Genomic DNA, 22492 nt, shown 5'->3' with positions numbered 1-22492 from the left:
AAATCTCAAGTAAATGTAAATAAGCGTGTGTGTGTTACTACAAATTCACACTCAAAGCATTGTTGAATAGCAGTTTTACTTAGAAAAACCCAAGTACGTTTCCGGGGGAGTTTTTTTTATTCTCAAGGTTCAAATGGCTTCCCATTAAAATGAAACAGACCGAAATGAAAACAGACATACTTGAAAAAGCCGGAAAATGCATCATGATGGTCTCTTTTACCTGCTTGCAGACAATAGTTAGACTGCAAGCCCCATAAAGCTGGAGACCATCAACACGTAGCACACCATTCTAGACATATGTCTTAGCACAATCCCCGGCACGTCATAAGGCTTAAAAAATAGGAGTCGAATGAATGATTGACAAAAAGATGAGGTAATTCATCCCCTTGTTTGTAGCGAGGACAAATAAGCCGTGTCCTGGAAGAGATTTTTATCAGCCAATCTTTAAAAATTGCAGCAGCACAAATGAGCAACAGTGGCAAATCTTTTGAATCACCCAAAGCTTCCACTCCTTTGTTCCCTAAATAAGCCATTTGCTGCAGTCCCTTTTAAAAGGCCATGTATGATTAGTGAACCCTAAGAAATTCACAGCTTTGACTTTTTCCACCTGCTCTCTGATAGCTCCAGGCTGCATTTCTAGGAACAAGTAAAACGAAAACAAAAACAAAACGGTGCCGTAATTGGGTTGAGAAGTTGGGCCAGTCCTTGGAGGGACGATGATTCCCGATCTGCTTCTAACTTCCTCCCTTCTCTTCCCCAGGCTACCATCTTCAGAATGATTCCCTGCAGAGCTGCCCTGTCTTTTGCCCGATGTCTGATCCGGAGAAAAATCGTCACTCTGGACAGTCTAGAAGATTCCAAATTATGCCGCTGCTTATCCACCATGGACCTCATTGCCCTGGGGGTTGGAAGCACTCTTGGTGCTGGGGTTTATGTCCTTGCTGGAGAGGTGGCCAAAGCAGATTCTGGCCCCAGTATCGTGGTGTCCTTCCTCATTGCTGCCCTTGCTTCCGTGATGGCGGGCCTTTGCTATGCTGAATTTGGGGCCCGAGTTCCCAAGACTGGGTCTGCGTATTTGTACACTTACGTCACTGTTGGAGAGCTGTGGGCATTCATCACTGGCTGGAATCTCATTTTATCTTATGTGATAGGTATGTTGCAAAAAAAAAAAAATCTATCTAGTTGTGTGGAATGGTAGAGCTAGTGCTCTGAGGCCCAGATCCTTGTAGGTCTGCATTAGTTAGTGACCATGTGATCATGAGTGAATTACTTGATCCCTGTGTGTCCCATTTATCTCACTTCTAAAATGTCTCCTAATTGCAAAATTCAGTGATTCTGCTTCATCTCTAAATATGCTTCTGAGTGGGTTTGGAAATATGCTTTTAAAAACAAACAAACAAAAAACCGTAGGTCTTTAATGCAGATAAAGTCAGCTGATTCCACACTTGGGGACTTGAATTTGGTTACTAATGTAGAATTGGAAAATTATCAAGATAATTTTATATGTGATTCAAATTTTCAAATCTGTCCAAAGTAACCAGTGTTCATCTTAGAGCAGAGTAGCCAAGGATGTAATGTTAATCTTCTCCCAGTGACCTGTATATTCTCTGAATGTTCTGTTTCGGGAAGGCACATCAAGTGTTGCAAGAGCATGGAGTGGCACCTTTGATGAACTTCTTAGCAAACAGATTGGCCAGTTTTTCAGGACATACTTCAAAATGAATTATACCGGCCTTGCAGAGTATCCTGACTTTTTTGCTGTGTGCCTTATATTACTTCTAGCAGGTAAGGAAACCAGTTACACTCCTCCCTGAAATGAGCCGGACTAATTATCCCAGGAAAACAAGTTACCACTGGATTTGGGGACTGAGTTCCCGAGACAAGGTGGCATATTTATATGTTTAGGTTACTACTGCGTATCTGTGGGCCTTGTCGCTGGTTAGAATCACGTTTTTTCTTATGTGGTAGACATGTTTTTAAAATAAATCTAAATTGTGTGGAATAGTCGGAATAGCACTTCTAAGCAAATGGTACTTGTAATGCACTAAAGAATAAGATAAATCACATCATTATAATACCAATTGGAGATTTGCAGGAATGGCAGTGAAGTTTCAATAAGGAAGAATGGATAATTTTTGGCATTATTTCATCTTGTTAGCTACCACTAAGGATATTTGCAAGCATACTATTTCTAGAAGAATTTCTGTCTATTCATGCCTTCATCTATGTAATGTAGGTATTTAGCTAAAAAGGAAGTCTATTCAAACCACTTGTCCTTTTTTAGTGTAGATATTATGTAGACAAACATACTTGTTGCTAGAATTTTCCCATATTTTACCGTCATGGAGCATAGTAGGTTAGAAAGAAAGGCACAGGAATTAGAATCAGAACAATGAGGTTTTCAGCCCTACTTTGCCTCTCAGTATCTTTGGAATATTGAATGGCATAATTTTTCTGTGACTCCGTTTGCTTATCCATAAAATGGGGATATCAGTGTCTATCTTGTAAAGACTTCTTGCCTGGTATACAGTAAGCACTTAGATGGCAGGTGGTTTTATTTTGTAGGCATAGTTAATCCCTGCAGCCACCTTACATCTGTTTTAATTATTTAAACATTTTCCATTTTGATTGCCATTCTCACCTGCATTTCTGCCTCAACCATTCAAGGATTTTACTAAGAATAAAATCTGTTTTCTCACTTCCTACCTGATATCTGCTCGATACTCTGCCCCTTGTTTTCCTGTCCAACCTTGTCTCCAGTTATTTTCTCCCTTGCTTACAGAGGTGTGACAGAAATCTCTTTCTATCATAAACTTTTTCCTTGTAAAATTCTGTGACTTAAAAAGTAACTTTACCCTTAAAAAATGTAGTCATTTATTAAATATTTTATGTGGGGCTAGGAACATGAACAAAATTTATAGCTCTAAAATATTTGACATTATACCCGTAATGTCAAGAAAAATTACAACAATTGTTTCTCAATAGGAGATAGAATTCATTTGTTTTGCTTTCTAAACTGCCTAGCTAACATTAAATTAGTTACATCATGTTTTATTTAGGGATGGTTTCAATGATCTTAACATATTCAGCTTTAATCTCTAAGCGATGAGAAGCATGTAGCTGTGACAGTTAGAATCATGAAAGGTCCATGGCAGGACTCAGGCCTTGGCCAGGAGCATTGCCCCATGTCATTTACCAGTGTGTTTTTACTTTAAATGTAGGCTAAGCTCACATGATAACTTTGTCCCTAGAATCTCCGAAGATGAAAACCTTCGATTATAAATTTTGATTCATATTGTAATACCAAATGTCTTGTCAGCTGAAGCTCTTGCTTTATGAAAGACACATGGAAGTGTCTGCAGTATTTAGATGAGATATTCATTGGTCGTTAATCCCAGAATAGAGTGTGCACATGGGGTATTGGGAAACGCTCATAAAACACAAGAATAGCTTTGTTATTTTCCAAGCAGATAGCGGTATAGTGTACAGGGTGTATTTCCAAAGTGTGTAGGCGTAGAGTGGCTTCTCGTGCTACAGAACCAGTAATTATACCGTTCATGCAGTGTCCTTTCTCTCATTATAGTTACATTATTGTAAAATTCTGGGAATTATACAGGTAGAAGAATGGAATTCAGCTTTCCTCATCTACTTGGGTAATTTTGCTTATTTGATCCTGGGTGGTACAGATTTGTGGAAGAAGCAAGTAGAGATACATGACATAATAATTCATCACCGTCCTTTCCCCAGTAGTAACAAGTAGACTTTCTTTGGTCTATAATTTGTATCCTATATAAGATGGATTAAAGGTAAAAATGTGATAGGGGTGCCTGGATGGCTCAGTTGGTTAAGCATCTGACTCTTGATTTTGGCTCAGGTCATGATCTCAGGGTCATGAGATCGGTCCTCAAGTCAGGCTCTGCACTGAGCATGGAGCCTGCGTCAGATTCTCTCTCTCCTTCCTCCCCTCCCCCCCACTTGCATCTGCTCTTTCTCTTTCTTCTATCTCTCTCTCTAAAAGAAATAAACATACACACATACGTATATATAATAAATACAGTCATGAAAGTGCTAGAAGGAAACAGTTAAATGTTTCAGAGGTAATATTGGGGAAAATCTTTCTAAAGGTAAAAACTAAAGAAGAAAAATTTATGTTCTAAAACTTTCATATATATATAAAGTCAATCCTAAGAGTAAAAGTAAATGATAAACATACGCAATACATGACAGAGAGCTTATAGCATTATCTATAAATAAATCTTACAAATTGATATAAATAGAATAACCTAGTAGAAAATAATGGGCAGCTTCAATTGGGCCAAACTTTCTGGAGAATATTTCTGACAATGTGAACCAAAAGCCTTTTATGAAAGGACATATCCATGATACGGTATTACCTTATAAATGTTATTTTAAAGCAATAATTAGGAAGTGCACAAAGATACTTATAAAAGGATGATGATATCAGTACTATTTATAGTTGTGAGACACTAAGAGCTCCCTGAGAGTCTATAAAGAAGGGATTCTAGTGTTTTCATATTGCAGAAGAGTATGCGGTTGTTAAAAATGAGGTTATCTATCTGTCAACATGAAAATATGTCTGTGTGTCTGCATGTGCGTGCACGCCTGGAGTTCTGGAGAAGAGATTATATTTGATCTTCATTCCCTTCCTATTTTTTCTGTGTGTTCAAATAACTTGAATAGGAAACAGATTACTTTTACAATCAGAATATACAATGAAGCTATTAAAATGGGAATCAATTAAAAATTTATCTTTTTTGGTGAGACAGTTGAAGAATTTTGTATTCTGTAACTATGAAGCAGACAAATGACTGAGCTTGTATTTTCAAAATGTTGCAGCCACGAACCTTAAGGTGACTTTTTTAGAACAGCATTGCATTAAAATTCAGTTACTTTACCTCTACCTACCCATTGGTAATAAGAGCCAAATAAGATCCTCTCCCCCAATCCCCCCCCCCCGCCAAAGCTTTGCCAGTAGATTTATTGATCTCTTGGAGTGCGGTGTCTCGGGGCCATGAGTACCATCCGCCTTCAGCAATGGAATTGGTTGTATTCAGGAGATCTTGTGACAGGTGAGTCAGAACTCACAAGAGAAAGGGATCGATGGAAGTTAAATACATGGATGCTGGTAAAACAATATCCTAAAGCCTGTAACTGCCTCAAAATGCCATTGCTTTTCCTAAAACTTAGGTAAAAAGAAAATTAAAATACCCTTTCTTTTTTCCATAGGTCTTTTATCTTTTGGAGTGAAAGAATCTGCTTGGGTGAATAAAATCTTCACAGCTATTAACGTCCTGGTCCTTCTCTTCGTTATGGTTGCTGGTTTTGTGAAAGGAAATGTGGCAAACTGGAAGATTAGTGAAGAGTTTCTCAAAAATATATCCGCGAGTGCCAGGTATAGTATTTGGGTTTTTCCCTTCTTATTTTGAATGTATTTTTCTTTTGTTTTTGATTTGCCTGCTCTTGTCTTACATTTTTCTCTGCAACAGTGGTTTTCATTTTTTTTTGCTGTGGAGACATTTCCGAGGGTCTGGTCTATTTCAAGACTCTTCTTCCCAGTCTCCCCCCAGACATAAATGCATAAGTGCACTCACTGTTGAGCAGCTATTTGAAGCCAAGCAGTGGCTGGTTCTCAGCTTCAGGCTGTGCGGGAGGTATAGGAGAAGAGCCAAGTGAGATCCTAATCATTGGAAGGATGCCTCTCTTCCCCTTTGCCCCCTCCCAGGCTTTGTCACCTTTGCAAAACAATGGGTCTTTTTGAGTCATGCATCCCTTACTTAGTTCTTCCTTTGGGAGAACCCTTTGGTTTCATTGCATTCTTTCAGCCTCTTAGTAATTTTCAGGCCTTGATTTTGGGAGAATGTCATTGGTTGCATATGCAGAATTGTCCATGCATTTTGCTTTTAACCTGGTAGTCTCAAAAATTAAATTAGTGATAATTATGTACCACAGGTTTCATTGTAAGATTTTTTTTAATTATTTTTTATTATATTATGTTAGTCACCATACAGTACATCCCCGGTTTCCGACGTAAGGCTCGATGATTCATTAGTTGCGTATAACACCCAGTGCACCAAGCAATACGTGCCCTCCTTACTACCCATCACCAGTCTATCCCATTCCCCCACCCCCCTCTGTAGCCCTCAGTTTGTTTCTCATAGTCCATAGTCTCTCATGTTTCATTCCCCCTTCTGATTACCCCCCTTTCTTTATCCCTTTCTTCCCCTAATGATCATCCTAGTTCTTATGTTCCATAGATGAGTGAAATCATATGATAATTGTCTTTCTCTGCTTGACTTATTTCACTTAGCATTATCTCCTCCAGTGCCGTCCATGTTGCAGCAAATGTTGAGAACTCGTTCTTTCTGATACCTGAGTAATATTCCATTGTATATATGGACCACAACTTCTTAATCCAGTCATCTGTTGAAGGGCATCTCGGCTCCTTCCACGATTTAGCTATTGTGGACATTGCTGCTATGAACATTGGGGTGCATATGGCCCTTCTCTTCACTACATCTGTATCTTTGGGGTAAACACCCAGTAGTGCAATGGCTGGATCATAGGGTAGCTCAATTTTTAACTTTTTAAGGGACCTCCACACTGTTTTCCAGAGTGGCTGTACCAATTTGCATTCCCACCAACAATGTAGGAGGGATCCCCTTTCTCCACATCCTCTCCAACAATTGTTGTTTCTTGCCTTGTCTATTTTTGCCATTCTAACTGGCGTAAGGTGGTATCTCAATGTGGTTTTGATTTGAATTTCCCTGATGGCTAGTGATTTTGAACATTTTTTCATGTGTCTGTTAGCCATTTGTATGTCTTCATTGGAAAAGCGTCTGTTCATATCTTCTGCCCATTTTTTGATTTGTTTATTTGTTTCTCGTGTATTGAGTTTGAGAAGTTCTTTGTAGATCTTGGATACCAGTCCTTTATCTGTAGTGTCATTTGCAAATATATTCTCCCATTCCGTGGGCTGCCTCTTAGTTTTTCTGACTGTTTCCTTGGCTGTGCAGAAGCTTTTAATCTTGATGAAGTCCCATAAGTTCATTTTATCTTTTGTTTCTCTTGCCTTTGGGGATGTGTCATGAAAAAGGTTGCTTTGGCCGATGTCGTAGAGGTTGCTGCCTATGTTCTCCTCTAGAATTTTGATGGATTCCTGCCTCACATCTAGGTCTTTCATCCCTTTGGAGTTTATTTTTGTGTATGGTGTGAGATAGTGGTCAAGTTTCATTCTTTTGCATGTAGCTGTCCAATTTTCCCAGCACCATTTATTGAAGAGACTGTCTTTTTCCCACCGGATGTTTTTTCCTGCTTTATCAAATATTAGTTGCCCAAAGAGCCGAGGGTCCATTTCTGGGCTCTCTATCCTGTTCCTTTGGTCTGTGTGTCTGTTTTTGTGCCAGTACCATGCTGTCTTTGTGATCACAGCTTTGTAGTACAGCTCGAAATCCGGCATTGTGATGCTCCCAGCTTTGTTTTTCCTTTATCGTAAGATTTATATGAATATTCTGATGTGCAAATAAAATAAGTTTACAGAAATATCTATTAATGAAGTGAGGCATAACTACATGTTTTTCTTTATATATGTTGTTTGAAGCCATTCTTTGGAGGCCAAAAATTAGGAACTTCTGGTTTTATATAATTTTTAACATGTCATAAAATATTCAACTTCAGTATTATTAATCAAGCCTAGAGAATTCGATTTCATCTTTTCAAATGACTTACTAGTAAAATATTTAAATGTGCAGCCTGCCCAACTGTCCATGAGAAGAGGAGGGTTTTTTTTTGTTTTTGTTTTTTTTTTAAGATTTTATTTATTTATTTGACACAGAGAGAGAGAGAGAGAGCACAAGCAGGGGGAGCAGCAGACAGAGGGAGAAGCAGGCTCCCTGCAGGGAGCCCGAAGAGGGACTTGATCCCAGGACCCTGGGATCATGACCTGAGCAGAAGGCAGACACTTAACAGGCTGAGCCACCCAGGCTCCCTGAGAAGAGGAGGTTTCATGTCCTTATTTCAGAACATGGCCCATATAGCGTGTCTCTGCTCTCACAATCCGGCTGTGAGTTCTAGCCAGAGTGGATCTGGACCATGTACTTATGCTATTATTGATCAGCTTCCAATTGAGTGTTGACAACCCAAGTGGGTGCCGTTCTTGGGAACACCACTACATTCCCTAGGACAGGGTGAGGAAATCAGAATTTATGTTTAATTTTATATATGTCAGCTTCAAAGAGCTGGTGAACACAATAGCCTTCCAAGAAACAGTTTTCTATGAAAATGACTTTGCATTGTGCTTGCTCTCTTCCTTAGAGATCTGCCTTCTGAAAATGGAACGAGTATCTATGGGGCTGGTGGCTTTATGCCTTATGGCTTTGCGGGAACTTTGGCTGGGGCTGCCACCTGCTTTTATGCCTTTGTGGGATTTGACTGCATTGCAACAACTGGTAAGAGCAGCATCTTGGTTCTATGTAGAAGGAAAGGTGTTCCTTGTTCCACAGGACTACCCATGGGTGGCAGCAGAGGGTCAAGGAAATAGTGGGATTTGGGGTGATATGGGCTGGTTCCAGACACAGCTATGACACCTACTGTATATGATAAAACAAAAACCTTGTGAAACTCTCTGGGCCTTGGTTTCCATGAACTGGTAAAATGGGGAGAGCTAGGACCTACCCTTCCTGCTCCTGTTATGAAGGTTACTTAAGATCCGATACACATAAAAGATTCTCTGCAAGCTGTCAAATATTTTATACATGTTAGTCATAACTACTGTCCTTAACCTTCAGTCTGGAAGTAACCTCCAGTACTCTCACAAGGAGTAACAAATGATGGTCGTGCTCGCAAATTGTCTCTTCTTTAGTAGGGCAAAACAGATCGTGGTCATCCTTTTCTCTTTATCTTGTACAACAAAGTAATCATGGCAGAATCCTTCTCTGCTTCTTCTGGTTCATATTACTGTATCGCCTTGTAATTGGCCATTTTGGGGCATTTTGAATGCCAAATCTTCTTAGAAAGATTCAAGTACTATTTTTGTGTTGAAGCCAGAGTTTAATAGAAATTGATGCCCTGGGTGGAAAATGTTTATCTTCATATTCATGGAAGCCTTCCTATTTAAGAGCCTGCAGAATGCCATGATAGTCATTTAATTTCTGTGGATGAATCGTTTTCCAAATGGATTAAGACTGCCATACTACCCTGAAATATTCCATAGCGCTGGTATACCATGTCTTTTCTTTCTAGAAATGGGAAACTGACCTGCATGATTTCTTGCTTTCTCTTTTTGCCCCTGGGAGTTGGAATTTTGCGTCATAGCATAGTAGTCTTAAGAAGAGAGAAAATTTCACGTAGAATATATGGAGGAAGCTAAGAAAACAGAAAAGACAAAAGCAGAGTGAAATGATATGAAGAAGAAGAATCCATGTTGTATCCATTAATGTTTCATTGAAGATGCAAATCTTTTGTTTATATCTCCTTAGGTGAAGAAGTCCGGAATCCTCAGAAAGCTATTCCTATTGGAATCGTGACTTCTTTGCTTGTTTGCTTTATGGCCTACTTTGGGGTCTCTGCAGCTTTAACACTTATGATGCCATACTACCTCCTGGATGAGAAAAGCCCACTTCCGGTAGCGTTTGAATATGTTGGATGGGGTCCCGCCAAATATGTTGTTGCAGCAGGTTCCCTCTGTGCTCTGTCAACAAGGTACATCGCATCGCCTTTGACACAGGGGCTGTTGGCAGTACCGCCAAGTAGTCGGTGTTTAAAGAATAGCTTGTATAGGTTTTAAAAATAATCTTAATATAAGGAATATATTGTGCAACTATGTCTTCTCTGAATAATTTGACTAGAATTGCCACATAAAAATCTTAAGTGATATAAACTTTATCACCCATCAGTTAAAAGTCAGTTTTTCAAGATGAGGATGGTGCAAGCTTTGGTAGAAATGTATGTGTCATCGATACACACAAAAACATACACATAACGTATGTCATATTTATATATGTATGTGTTATAAAATGGTAGGATGCTTATACCAGCATGTTTCCCTGCTGGCTGTGGAATTACTTCTAGTGCTACAGACAGCCAAGACCTTAGGTGCAGACTTGACATTTTCTGCTGTCTTTTAAAATAATATCGTGTCTACGTGACTGGGAGCTCTATGCTATGGCATTGTTCAGCATAATGCTGAGACTTTTTCTCTTAGTACTCATCAGAATGAATTTGGTATAGAAATAGAAATTACTATTCTGAAATTAATCAAAGTTCATATAATATCTGTGTGGAAAGCAAAGAGTAGTTGAATCTCCAGTACTCCGATTTGCAGTAGCTACTTGTTTTAATACTTGAGAATTTTATTTCTCAGGTTCCCTGAGCTACTCACATTTCAAATTAACATGTGATCATAAGATATTTCATTCTAGTTTATATCATGGTAGCCCGTAAGACATTCTTACCAAGAGAAAATTAATCTCTTTGCCTGATTGCTAAATTTTTAAAGGGAAAATAAGTTTTTGAAAGTCCAAAGTTGGAAAAGCAATCTTTTTGTATAATTCATCAGCCTAGCTTTTGTTCTCTCTCAAAGTCTTGTTTATTTTCTATTCAAGATAATATGAAGCAGCAGTTAGAAATTCACCCCCAGTGGTTTCTCAGAGAAACCTGAGGTTTTTTCTGAATAATTTCAAGTACGTTCAAAAATCTGAACTATGAAGACATCATGCCATCGTGGTCTTAAGAAGATAGATGGACAAAGATTTATCCATGGCCAAGTTCGACCAGCTTTATCAAAAGATTTAAAAAAAATGAATTTTTAAAATAAAATATTTTACACATTTTCTCTTAAATGGTTATTTAATATAACTAAGTCATGTATGGAATGGTGTAACCAGCAAACACAAAAGAAATTCAAACATCTAAGGCAAAGAGCGTTTTTTAAACTTCCCTGTTCCTGACTTTTAATCGTGGCTACTTCTGTGTACTGAATTTACAGTGAGTTGGTTTTTTTTGTTTTTTGTTTTTGTTTTTACCCTTTCTTTCTTGATTATCTTATGCTGCTGGGTATTATTACTAATTTGAAGAAATATCAGGCTCTGTGAGGAAAAATAGTAGTAAAATAAATACTAGAAGTTCATAATTATCGAATAAATGAAGGGACTGTACCATGCACTCAAATAACATAATCTCTCCTTTAATTTCATATCAGCTTAGGACTTTTAATTTCTGAGTTATGGCCACTAAAAATGCCTTAATGATACAATTGGGTTTGGTTTTCTGAAGTCTTAATTACTCAGTTTTAATTCAGTAATAATTTGTGGGCATGCACAAATTACCCGCAGTGTTGTTCTTAGTCTGGTTAAGTGTGCTGGGCAAAGGTTTGCAACAGAATAATTAGTAGCACAATGGTAAATATTGACAAATATTCTTAAATGCCCAATCATAACACGTTTTAAAAATAACAAGACTTTGTAATCATAGCTGTGATGCTGAGTTTTATACAAGTACTTAATTTCTGTTCTGAGATGTAATCTTGCATGAACGTGTCTGCCATACTGCATGTGTTTGCTTTTTATTCAGTCTTCTTGGATCCATTTTCCCAATGCCTCGTGTAATCTATGCTATGGCGGAGGATGGGTTGCTTTTCAAATGTCTAGCTCAAATCAATTCCAAAACGAAGACACCAATAATTGCTACTTTATCATCGGGTGCGGTGGCAGGTGAGAGAGAGTTGACTTTTTTTAAGAAAAGGGGGATCTTTTTTTTTTTTCTTCATCAAGGATTCTAAAGAGAAATGCAAAGTTAGGCAGTTTTCTGTTTTTGTATCTTTAAAGGTCAATAGCTTGTTTGTGAATGTTTTCCTGTTTTGAATTGTTTGGGCATAGGTTCTGCATTTTAGTGTGTCCGGTCTTTACCTGTGTGTACCTGTCTAGAATAATACTCGAAATAACTCACGTGTGGATTATGAATTTTTCTGTTCTAGTCTTCTGGGCTCTATGTTTCCTTTACCCCGAATTCTATTTGCCATGGCCCGGGATGGTTTACTGTTTAGATTTCTTGGCAGAGTGAGTAAGAGGCAGTCACCAGTTGCTGCCACGTTGACGGCAGGGGTCATTTCTGGTAAGCTTTACAAACATAGGATTATTCAGCATTGGCCTTGAACGTTTTATGCGCATGCATGGCCTTATAAAGAGGGTCTGCTTGCTGTGCATGTAAGTTAAGGGAAAAAAATCACTGGTAAATGAGGTTACGAGCATTGGGATCTGGTAATTGTGGTGGTGGTGGTCTACTGAAATTCATTCTTAACTGAGCCTTGGGGATTTTTTTTTTTTTTTTTTTTTACTATTTCATTATTTTAACCTTTTGGGTTTCTAACAAAGGTGCAGAGGGTTGTAATGGTTCTTCACTGTATTGTTACTCATTTTTAGTTAAGCGTGAGAAATGTCAGGGTAACTGATACTTGGCTGTGGTAATCACTGCCCTTGGTGTGGGGGTATCCACACATCCCGGACCACCACGGTTCTCTAAGACTTACTAACAGCTATTTCCTCTTAGACCCCATTAGGAATCTATTTTTGCTTTCAACGATTTTGATACTTAACTCATGTTAAAAAAAACAAAAACTCCCAGATGCCCACCTTTGGGGATGCCGTAACATGTTTGTAAAATGCCGTTGGCCAGATTCTTATCCCATGCAGAAATTTTCAAAGAGATTCTACAGACTGAGAGAATGGCCTTAAAGGTCCTGTTAGAGAGAGCAAGAGGGAGACTTCATCAAGCTTTATAATGCTATTTTGGTAGTAGAAATTCAAGCCAAAAGTGATAACTTGGTTGTGACTCTGAATTTGGGGGAAATTACAGAATGCTAATGCTTAATTATGTATGAAATGGTATTTTTTCAGTTGGAAAGTATTTGCCTCAACAACTTCACTTTGTAAATGTTTCCTCATAAATCTGGCACTTTATTAGACATACATCAGAGGGTCAAGGCCCTTATTTTCTTAGTGCTTAGATTTGTGTCCCCATGAAATGAAGGTTGCACTAGATAATCTAAAGCCCATTTTTTTATTAAACAGTGGATTATGCTATTAAAAAGAGTTTATAAATCTTGACAAAGGATCACACATTTTATTTATTCCATAAAAATGTTTCTGCCCCCCCCCAGTGAAATCTTACCCAGTAATACTGTTTTGTATTCAGAGCTTTAAAAAATGTATCCCTCTTTCTTCAGAAAGAATTTAATTTGGCAGCCTAATATATTGACATTAATAACTAAAAGATGGTAATTGTAGCAGAGGGCTTTTTTTTTAAACATTCTGAAATACCATATTTTTGTTATTTGTACTCCCTCGCCTTACTTTGCTTGTCTTTAGCTTAGATCAGAGAGCTTGTCTGGATAATTAATCATTTTCTTCTGTCTTGGCTACTTATTTTGCTATTTGTGAGTCTTACAAAGCATATTGAAATTTTAATAATCCAATGTGTAAGCATACTAGCAACGGAAGGTTTTCAAAGTGAGGCATGAATTGTATTTAAAGAAACTGCGTGATCCTGTAGAAAGAGCACAGGGAGGTAGGGAACAGGTAGAGTTTACCTGGAACTCTACTGCCCCCCCATAGTTGTCACCACGCTGTCAGCCTGTCTATAAGATGAGGAGCATAATCTTATCACGTCAAACCATGTGAAATTGCTGATTTCAGGGTCAAAAACAATCAAATTCTGGCCACTGCATTTGGTTAAACCTGTATCATTTCCCCTGTCTCAGAGGATTATTGGATCAAAGATAAATTGAGGTCACAGAGATGGAAAGCTTGCTAAGAGATGTCTGGATCACCATGTGAATGGAACGTAGTGTTTCTGCCTAGGATAATAGACAAGTTATCACTATTTGATGTTTCAATGGAGAAAAAATTGCTCAGTGCAAGTTCACTCTTCAACTGGAAAAGTGTATTTTGTCTCGGAACATTACTGAGATTTGAGGGTGAGACATAGATTCGATCTCTCAAATCTAGTCAGTCTTCTTGGAGTGTGGAGTTTTAACCAGCAGAGAATTTGGCCTCTATCAGAAACATTTCCATTTAACTGGAAATTACTTTATTTTGTATGTGTCATAACTCAAAACGCGGATGGACGTTGAAATGATTAGGTAACATCTATAATGAAAGCTCTTCTGTTTGAATTTTTTAATGGTTGTTTTAAAACGAGTTAGCCAGTGTTTCTGAGCCATGTTTTCCTTTTGAAACATCAAAGGGGAGTATTCTGTCACAGAATATTTTCACTCTTTGTCAGGCCAATATTTTTTAAGTAATCAAAGTAGAATGTGTTTTATACTTGATAGATGGCTGAGGGTTTTTGAAGTTTTACTAGCAGTTTATATGACCCAAGGATCATCTTTTTAACTGTGAGAAATATATTTCCTATAGTTTGTTTGATTTATCATGGATACTGGGACCATAAAATGCCAGTTGTCCCTGACTTGGAAGTTATCAACTGTATGGAGTTTTATCATAGGCGGTTTTGGTTTTGGTTTTGGTTTTGTTTTTTTACCATTCTGTCCTTTTCCCTGTAGCTGTGATGGCATTTCTCTTTGATCTGAAAGCACTTGTGGACATGATGTCCATTGGCACTCTTCTAGCCTACTCTCTGGTTGCTGCATGTGTTCTCATCCTCAGGTGAGTGTCCTCATGGGTTCTGAAGGGTGTGTGTCATGTGGGGCCCAGGGAGTAAAGAAAATTAGAACTCACCATCCTTGTTTGCAAGGAGCTAGTTGTCTCACAGAGGTGAGAGGCCATGGACAGAAAAACATCAGTATAAAGTATAATAATCATACTTAGTCCTTAGCCAAGAATTAAATACAGTTGATAATTAGTAATAAGTTGGCTTAATCTATATGAACAGCAAGTTCTTATAATGTATAAAAACACTTAAAAATATTATAGTTTTTGTCTCAGTATCTCAACTGCTAAGATTTTATAATAAAGATTTTACTCGGTGAGGTACACGTACACACACACATACACACACACACACATATTTATATTTATGTGAAAAGGTAATGTACCGTCGGGAAAAAATTGAATGAACCTGGATATCAGTAGCAGAACAGTTAAACACATAAGGGTACATTTATTTGGTAGACTCTTCTTCTTAATTATACTTAATTATATGGAGAAATGTATCCAATTCAGCAAAGCTGTATGCAGCATCGGAATTTATTTAAATTATAACATAAATTTACATGAAGAAGTCATTTTGCGTAGATATACACATCTGTGCACTTCCGCCTGGCCGAAATTGTACCGAAATGCTGACAGTGATTAACACTGGGTTGTAGTATTGTGGGTGGTTTTGATTTCCTTCTGTATATTTTGTGTATTTTTTTTTCTCAGTGAGCCTATTTCTTCTTTAGACTGAGGACAGATGTTACTTTTAAATTCAAGTAAAGGNGGAAAGAGACCACAGTGGGGGCACTGGGGCAGATCCTAGGAGGTGAAGCAGGCTGACTCAGGCTGGAGAAGAGGAGGATGAATTGATAAAGGGACATGGCAGGTGGCAGAACGGGGTTTGCCCGGGTTCCGCTGGAGGAGGACTGAGAGAGGAAGTTGAGGGACGTGAGGCCAGAGAGGCAGACTACCAGAGGCAGTGGAATGCCAGCTTGAAGACTGGGCGTCATTCTGAGGCTGCTGCTTCACCAGACTTTCTGTGCTGTTTTCTGGAACTGCATATCCTTTGCGCACAGATATTTCCAGGCTAATCCTCCTGTAGTCACAGTTGCCTCAGGTGAAAATGTCACTCCCTTCTGCATCTAATATGTAACCCTGCAATTAAATGACCGTAGAGGGAAGTCAGGGCTGCTGCAGATATCTCACGGAGCCGGTTTGTGGCCTGGCTCAACCCGCTCCGGGGCGGGAGTCATGAGAAGGGTCAATTCACTGCCCAAGCGGGGACCCTGTCAGGTGTTCTCACTTTGAGGTTTGCTTCCTTTGGGCCAAGCGTCTGTTTGAGAATAAAGACACAGACGTTCGTTTATTTGGGGCTAGGTACCAGCCCGGCTTACCTTACGAGCAGCCCAAATGCTGTCCCGAGAAAGAATCTCTGGGATCCTGTGCCAACGCTGCCTCGAAGTGCGAGTCTCAGGTCACCATGCTGCAAGGGCCCGGCCTCAGCCTGCATATCCTCGTCAGCCCCTCAGCTCTGCCTACACAGCAGTCGTCTTCTCTCGTGAGCTTTCTGGTAGGATTTCTTGGTAAGTCCTCTGCGCTGCGTCTACTAGGAAGGGCCCAGGATGTGTGCTGGTGGAGAAGATACGATGTGGGAGAGGACAAAAGGCAAAAACCTTGTCTTCGCCTATGTTTGCCACTGCCCCGAGCCCTGAAATCCCCACCTAACGGGTCCTAGGAGCTGAGACCATATATTAGCAGGATAAATGGGTCATGTCAGCGAAGAAGAAAGGAAGAAGTTCCCCGAGGGATGCGTGGCAGCTGTACAGAGCGGGTCCCTTTCGGTGGCTGTTAGGGGGTTCCCTGCATGCAAGCTTCTGGCCAGGAAGACCTGCCAGTCAGGAGCAATACAGAACATCTTGTTTGCTCACTCACAGTTACGTAATCGGCCATATTGTCAGCAACATTCGTTGAGCACCGTCAACATGTTGAGAACTCTGCAGGGGCAAGAAACATGGTCCTTGTTGCGTTTGGGGTTTGAGGAACAGAATTATTGGTGGCAAGCTAAGGGAAGTAGAGGCTTCTCTAGAGCACAGAGGAGGGACCCCTAATGCAGACATCATGGCCAGAAATAGGGTGGGTGAGTGGTGACGTCGCCTTCTGAAAGAGGGAGAAAAGACACAGATCGCTGATTCTGTGTTTGCATGAACAGTGTTTACAAGAGCAGGAAACGGACAGACTTGCCATTTCCCATTTGAAAACGGGAAGTCTCCTTGACATTATTGCATCAATCCATGCGATATAGTCTGAGAATGTCAAAGGAGAACCCTGATGACACGCAGGCAGGAAAAGCAAGATGGTAGCGCCGGGGGGGGGGGGGGGGGAGAAAGTGGTTCTTCCGTCGGTGCAATCAGCCATTCCTTCCCATAATGAAAATGAAGAATCGTAGTATTTGGCCAAGAAGCTATGGAAAGCACTTGACATCTTATCACGAGACTGCTTGAACCGGGGGCGTCTGAGTGAGACGTGCGTGCTGATTTTGTGTTACCTCCGTGTCACCTTTGCAGCCCTTCTTGTTTTGGGCCTGAGCATCTTGACCACTTACGGAGTCCAGGCTATCGCCCGGCTAGAAGCGTGGAGCATCGCTCTTCTCGTCCTGTTTCTCGTTCTCTGCGTCGCCGTTGTGCTTATCATTTGGAGGCAGCCCCAGAATCAGCAAAAAGTAGCCTTCATGGTATGAATAATGAACGTTCGAGATCCTCATTATTATCTGGTGTGTTAGTTTTGTAAGTTGTTTTAAAAAGGAAAAGAAGAAAAGACGCTTCTGATGCAGTGAACCAGTAAAGAACAAGAGTGGCACGATTTTTTGAGATGTTCTTTCTGTCCTAAGTATTCTCCCTACATGGCTTTTCAAAAACTCAAATGTGCTCCTTTCACGTTCTCTATAATGGTAAATAAATTTCTTGTCAAGTAATCTGTAGGATCAAAGAATAAGTAGAATATTTTATTTTAGAAATTCAGTCCTCTCTCAAGAAAATTATTCCCACCAAAAGCCCGTCTGCTCTAATTATCCTGTCAGATTTGAACGAGGAGCAGGTTTGGACTGGAAGAGAGCTTTCTGGAAGAGTCCGCCCTCAGAGGCCATGTATATCCAGACTTCAGAGGCATGCCCTGTTGATACCTGAACGAAACCAGTGAACCCTAAACTAAACCAAACCCTGATACCAATTGCATCTTGGCGATGATGCAGATGCTATCCAGTCGGAGAGATCCCATTGCTCTGGGCCGCACTGTAGTAGTGTAAATTGTGACGTTCCCGTTAGTAGGCTCTACAAGAATGATTTTTTCTTCAGGTTGTCCTTTTTTGTAAAAATATCAACTTATGGACACGGTGTGAAATACATATGTCAAATTAGTTGTCACTGTGCCGAAACAGTTTGGGGAATGTGCTTCCCAAAGTTGAGTCTATTTAAGAAGGTATTTTCCCCCCTCAGGTTCCGTTCTTACCATTTTTGCCAGCCTTCAGCATCCTGGTGAACATCTACCTGATGGTTCAGTTGAGCGCAGACACTTGGATCAGATTTAGCATTTGGATGGCACTCGGTAGGTCTTTTAATGTTTTTGCTTTCTGAACCGTGGTTCTGTCTTCCCAATTTCATGCTCTGTGATTAGAGAAATGTATCCCCTCCCCCTTCTTGGAAATAAAGAGTTTTTGTTAGTTGCTTTGTTTCCCAGATTTTAGATCATCTGAGTCCTTACTTCTCCAAATGTTCTCAGATACCTTTTTTTTTTTTTTAATTAAATTCACCCAGGAACCCTGTAGAAACCCTGTAGATTCTATTTTCTCCAACTTAATGGGTGAGAAAAAAGCCCCAAAAAAGTCAAGGATCGAATTTGTGGACGGCAGTGCAAGGCTCTGATTCCAAAGCCAGTTCTTTCTAGTGTCCCAGTGGCTTTCTGAAGACATTTTGAATGAGCTAATAGCGAGAAATTTCTTATCTAAATTTCTTATTATTTGAACCTTGGGATTTAGCATTAAATAACATGAGTGAGCTTATTTATATCTCTACTACATGGTTTTTTTATTATGATTCCTTTCCTATGTGAAAATGGAGTCAGAAAATGAGAGTTTACATTTGATGTAACTAAAACACTGAGTACTTATCTTAAAAATGTGAGCAGACATGTCTGTAAGGTGAAGCAGGGAGAAAGGAGCGCTAAGTCCGCATTGGTTTGGGTCACCTGAGGAGTTGAAGAGTTTGCTCTTTGACAGCCCTCCCGTTGGCTTAGCAAGAATGAACCTAATTCACTCTTGGGTATGTAATTGTTTGCTTTGGCTAGAGATTAATTCAGTTTCAATTTCAAGCCACCAATCCACTTGAGATGATGGGAGATTTCACCTCCGTCAGTTTTGCTCATCTCCCCATACCCTCACTAGAGTTTTGCCCATATTTTGGAGCCCTCATCTTCTGCCAGGTAATTGGGGGGCTGGTGCCTTCGGTCACGGGTTATCATCCTACCCGGGTTACACTAGTTTGTTCTCTCTTTCTGTCAGTGTGGCCACTTCTGGTAGGTGGTTCTGTTGCTTCAGCGCAAGGATCCTGACAGGAATCTCTGCCAGTCAGCCACACCCTTGGGGATGTAACCATGCAGCCGTTGCTTTGGGGTCTGACCCACATGCTGCCAGGCAGCCGAGTCCAAACCCCAGGGCACAGAACCGTAGAACTCACTCTACCCCTCTGAGCCCGGAAGAATGTCTTTCGAATCTAGCAGAGAACTTCAACATGCTTCCTGCCTTTCCACGAGCCCTTGCTTCTCTCCTCAGTCGTAGCCCACTGTGGTTTAACGTGCTAGATCTTGGAAAAGAGCGTGAACTTCGGAGCCAGACGCCGTGTGTTTGAATCCGCCTGTGCCATTTATTCACTGTGTGGCCTCGGCCAAGTTACCTCCCTGTTTTTGTGCCTGCTTCTTTGTAAAATGGTGATGGTAGTACTACCTTTATTTGAGCACAGGGAGGGCTGGGTCTTTAAACCTTTGAGGACAGGAGAGGAAGTAGAATTATCCCTAATAACTGCACCTGCCAAAATGCTAATTGGTAGCCTACTTCCCATTGTTTTAGATGGGATCATTATAAAGCATTCCGTATCAACCCAAAACTCTCCACCAATTTTTAAATCTATAGCTAAAACAGAACAAAATGCCTACATGTAGGTAATAAACTATCTGGTGGGGATACGTCAAAACCTTTCCTTCTAATTCCCAATCAGCGTGAGTGTTAATAACCAATTACTTAGTATATAATTATTTGGCCTCTCCTGTTTTTATTTTTAAAATTTTTTCTTTATTTTATTTGAGAGAGAGCACAAGCAGGGACAGAGGCAGAGGGAGAAGCAGAACCCCGCTGAGCAGTGAGCCCACCTCGGGGCTCGATCCCAGGACCCCGGGATCATGACCTGAGCCAAAGGCAGACACTTAACCCCTGAACCACCTAGGCACCCCTATTTGGCCTCTCCTGGTGACAGTAACACGTGTAAAGCACAGCCATGTCCCCTTTGTTTACACAGGGCGTGTTTTCCAAAATATCTGATTGTGACTCTGACAACCCATCACTTGTGTTTGGGATGTAATTTGAGATTTTACCCCCCATATCCTTTTGTTTCAAGTATAGTATTGAGTTTTGAGAAAATAAATATTATTTTTTCAATGTAAATGTCTGAAAAACACTTAGCTGAGAGAAACATACGTTCTACAAAGATTGGGTGTTAAAAATGCAGAAGCACATTCTACTAGAAAAGCGTCCATCGGGGACCTTCTGCGGGGGTATTCTGTACCTGCCTTCTGTCCTAAAATAGCCAGAAAGGGAAGGCGAAAAACCCCATTAAATTCTAGATTACATTTTCCATATTCAGCCATTTTCTGACATACTTAAAACATGGATTTTTTTTCCCTCTGAAAGGTTTCCTGATCTACTTCGCTTATGGCATTAGACACAGCCTGGAGGGTAATCCGAGAGAGGAAGAAGACGAGGAAGAGACTCCCTCAGACAACACCAATGCCGCAGGAAAAGAAAAATCTGCCATTCAAGCAAATGACCAGCACCAAAGAAACCTCAGTTTACCTTTCATATTCCATGAAAAGACGAGCGAATGCTGACGCCTGCAGGAACTGAGCTGGTCCACAGTCTTACCGTACTTATCCTACACGGAGTAAACCAGACAGGTGTCATCATCGTGCTGGGTTGCCGTGGGTTTGCTGCAGACATAGTTCACCCTAACTTATACTACTCACCTGGACAGCACCTCCTCAGATGGTGAATTGTGTACCTGGGGAACCCTCCTAAGCTCTCTCCTCAGCGACGAATGTCCCCCAATAGTGGGAGCATGTGTGCACGTGTGTATGTTTATGCTGGGGAATATGAACGTTAGAAGTTGGCTGTGTCTCACTCTTACTGCATTTACGGTTTTTGATGGTGTCATTCATTGGGGGCTTATACTGCACATGCGGAAATGGAAGTAATCACTGAATAGAAAAAGGGTTTGTACGTGCCTGGTGTGTTTGGGGAAATAACCATGGCTTTTCCTTATTAGGTGTCATTAATGTCTATTAGAACATGCTAGAAACGCAGTTACCCATCCCAGTGTCTGTCGTTGGTCAGGAGCAAGAGGAGGGGATAAGAAATGAGCCTTTTCTGTAACTTATCAATGCCAGCAGTGGGTTTAATCCAGATTTTTCTTCTACAAAGTATGGCAGTTTGCGAAAACCTCAGCCACAGGCTGCCTGGCTACCCAGGGTGGGAGTGGCGCTCCGTGCCCCCCCCCATGGCGCCCCTTTCAACTGCTGTCATTTTTGAGAGAAGTGGTCCTTCCATATGTGAAAGATATACTCCCCTGAGTCCCGGCTGGGGCTTGAGAGCAGTATGTGTGATCTATTTGGGACCCTTTCTGCTAGAAAGTGAAGACAGTCCCCTGGCAGGAAAGCTTGTGTAAATGGCAGCGATGAGGGTATATTTGAAAATCAGAGTCAGACAAATGCTTGGAAAAGTAGACACCAAGCATCTTTGTCTATAAAGTCACATAAAATAAGCCAGTAGAATCTTCCAGATCACACAATGGGTGGGATGATTTACCCTTTTCTCCTTTATTTAATTACTAATCACAGTTCAGTTTTTTTTAAACCTCGTCAGGTACAGAATTCACTCCTTTGTTTCTGTTAGTTTGTCTTGTCCTAGGTAGGAGGGGCTGTGCTAGCAAAGTACGTCTTTACTACATGCCAAAGAGGAAAAAGCAAAGGGATACAAGAAGAGGAAATGTCCCTGGTCTGAGTTTAAAGTGCCTATTCAGATATTAAATTGCATTTATGCCAGTTTCAGGGGTTTGGCTCTAATTTGCCTTTGATGATTCTTTTGGAAACATTTAGGGATGTTTCCTTTCCCCCCATCCCATAAATTGTTTAGCACTTTTTATCTCATTTATTTTTAAATGTCAATACCCCATTCCCAGTGGTTGGGGAATAAAATATCTGGACTAAATACATGATTATTTAAAACCTCAAGCTAAAAAAAAAAATTAACCTAATTGAATGAAAGCTATATAAACACAGTGACCTTTATAGGAGTAAATGATTTGTTTTTACATGTAAGATTCTCTAATTCCTAGATTTTACTTCATAGGGTTCTCTCATAGTGAACTATTTACCTGCAGTGTGCTTTGCTTCTCATGAATTATCTTTCTTACAATAATTAAATGGTTTACTAGGTGAGGCTAGGGGCTAAATACTTACATATAGATGGATTACATTCCCAAGATGAATGTCATCAGGCACACCGG

General features: G+C 40.2%; 1 protein-coding gene across 2 annotated transcripts; it reads left to right on the top strand.

Annotated features, from left to right (window-relative positions):
* The first annotated feature begins 755 nt into the window (after positions 1–755).
* SLC7A2 (solute carrier family 7 member 2) lies at positions 756–21097 on the top strand. Of its 2 annotated transcripts, none has more exons than XM_040643311.1 (11): positions 756–1151; positions 1630–1785; positions 5248–5413; positions 8332–8465; positions 9495–9717; positions 11990–12126; positions 14576–14678; positions 16047–16252; positions 17234–17400; positions 18161–18269; positions 20623–21097. In XM_040643311.1, the coding sequence occupies exons 1-11, from the start codon at positions 776–778 to the stop codon at positions 20817–20819; spliced, it is 1974 nt and encodes a 657-aa protein (XP_040499245.1). In that variant the 5' UTR covers positions 756–775; the 3' UTR covers positions 20820–21097. The 2 variants fall into 2 exon arrangements, with proteins under 2 accessions (XP_040499245.1, XP_040499244.1); XM_040643310.1 differs by lacking the exon at positions 11990–12126 and adding an exon at positions 11587–11726.
* Positions 21098–22492: the final 1395 nt, after the last annotated feature.

This window comes from Ursus maritimus, unplaced genomic scaffold, assembly GCF_017311325.1.
Source record: "Ursus maritimus isolate PB19 unplaced genomic scaffold, ASM1731132v1 scaffold_28, whole genome shotgun sequence".
NCBI lineage: Eukaryota > Metazoa > Chordata > Mammalia > Carnivora > Ursidae > Ursus > Ursus maritimus.
This window is presented reverse-complemented; position numbering and strand designations above follow the sequence as displayed.

Coding starts and splice junctions, on each gene's coding strand:
- SLC7A2 (XM_040643310.1), top strand. CDS start 776: ATGATTCCCTGCAGAGCTGCCCTGTCTTTTGCCCGATGTCTGATCCGG. Junction 17,401..18,160: donor AGCAAAAAGTAGCCTTCATG/GTATGAATAATG, acceptor TTCCCCCCTCAG/GTTCCGTTCTTACCATTTTT. Junction 18,270..20,622: donor TAGCATTTGGATGGCACTCG/GTAGGTCTTTTA, acceptor TCCCTCTGAAAG/GTTTCCTGATCTACTTCGCT.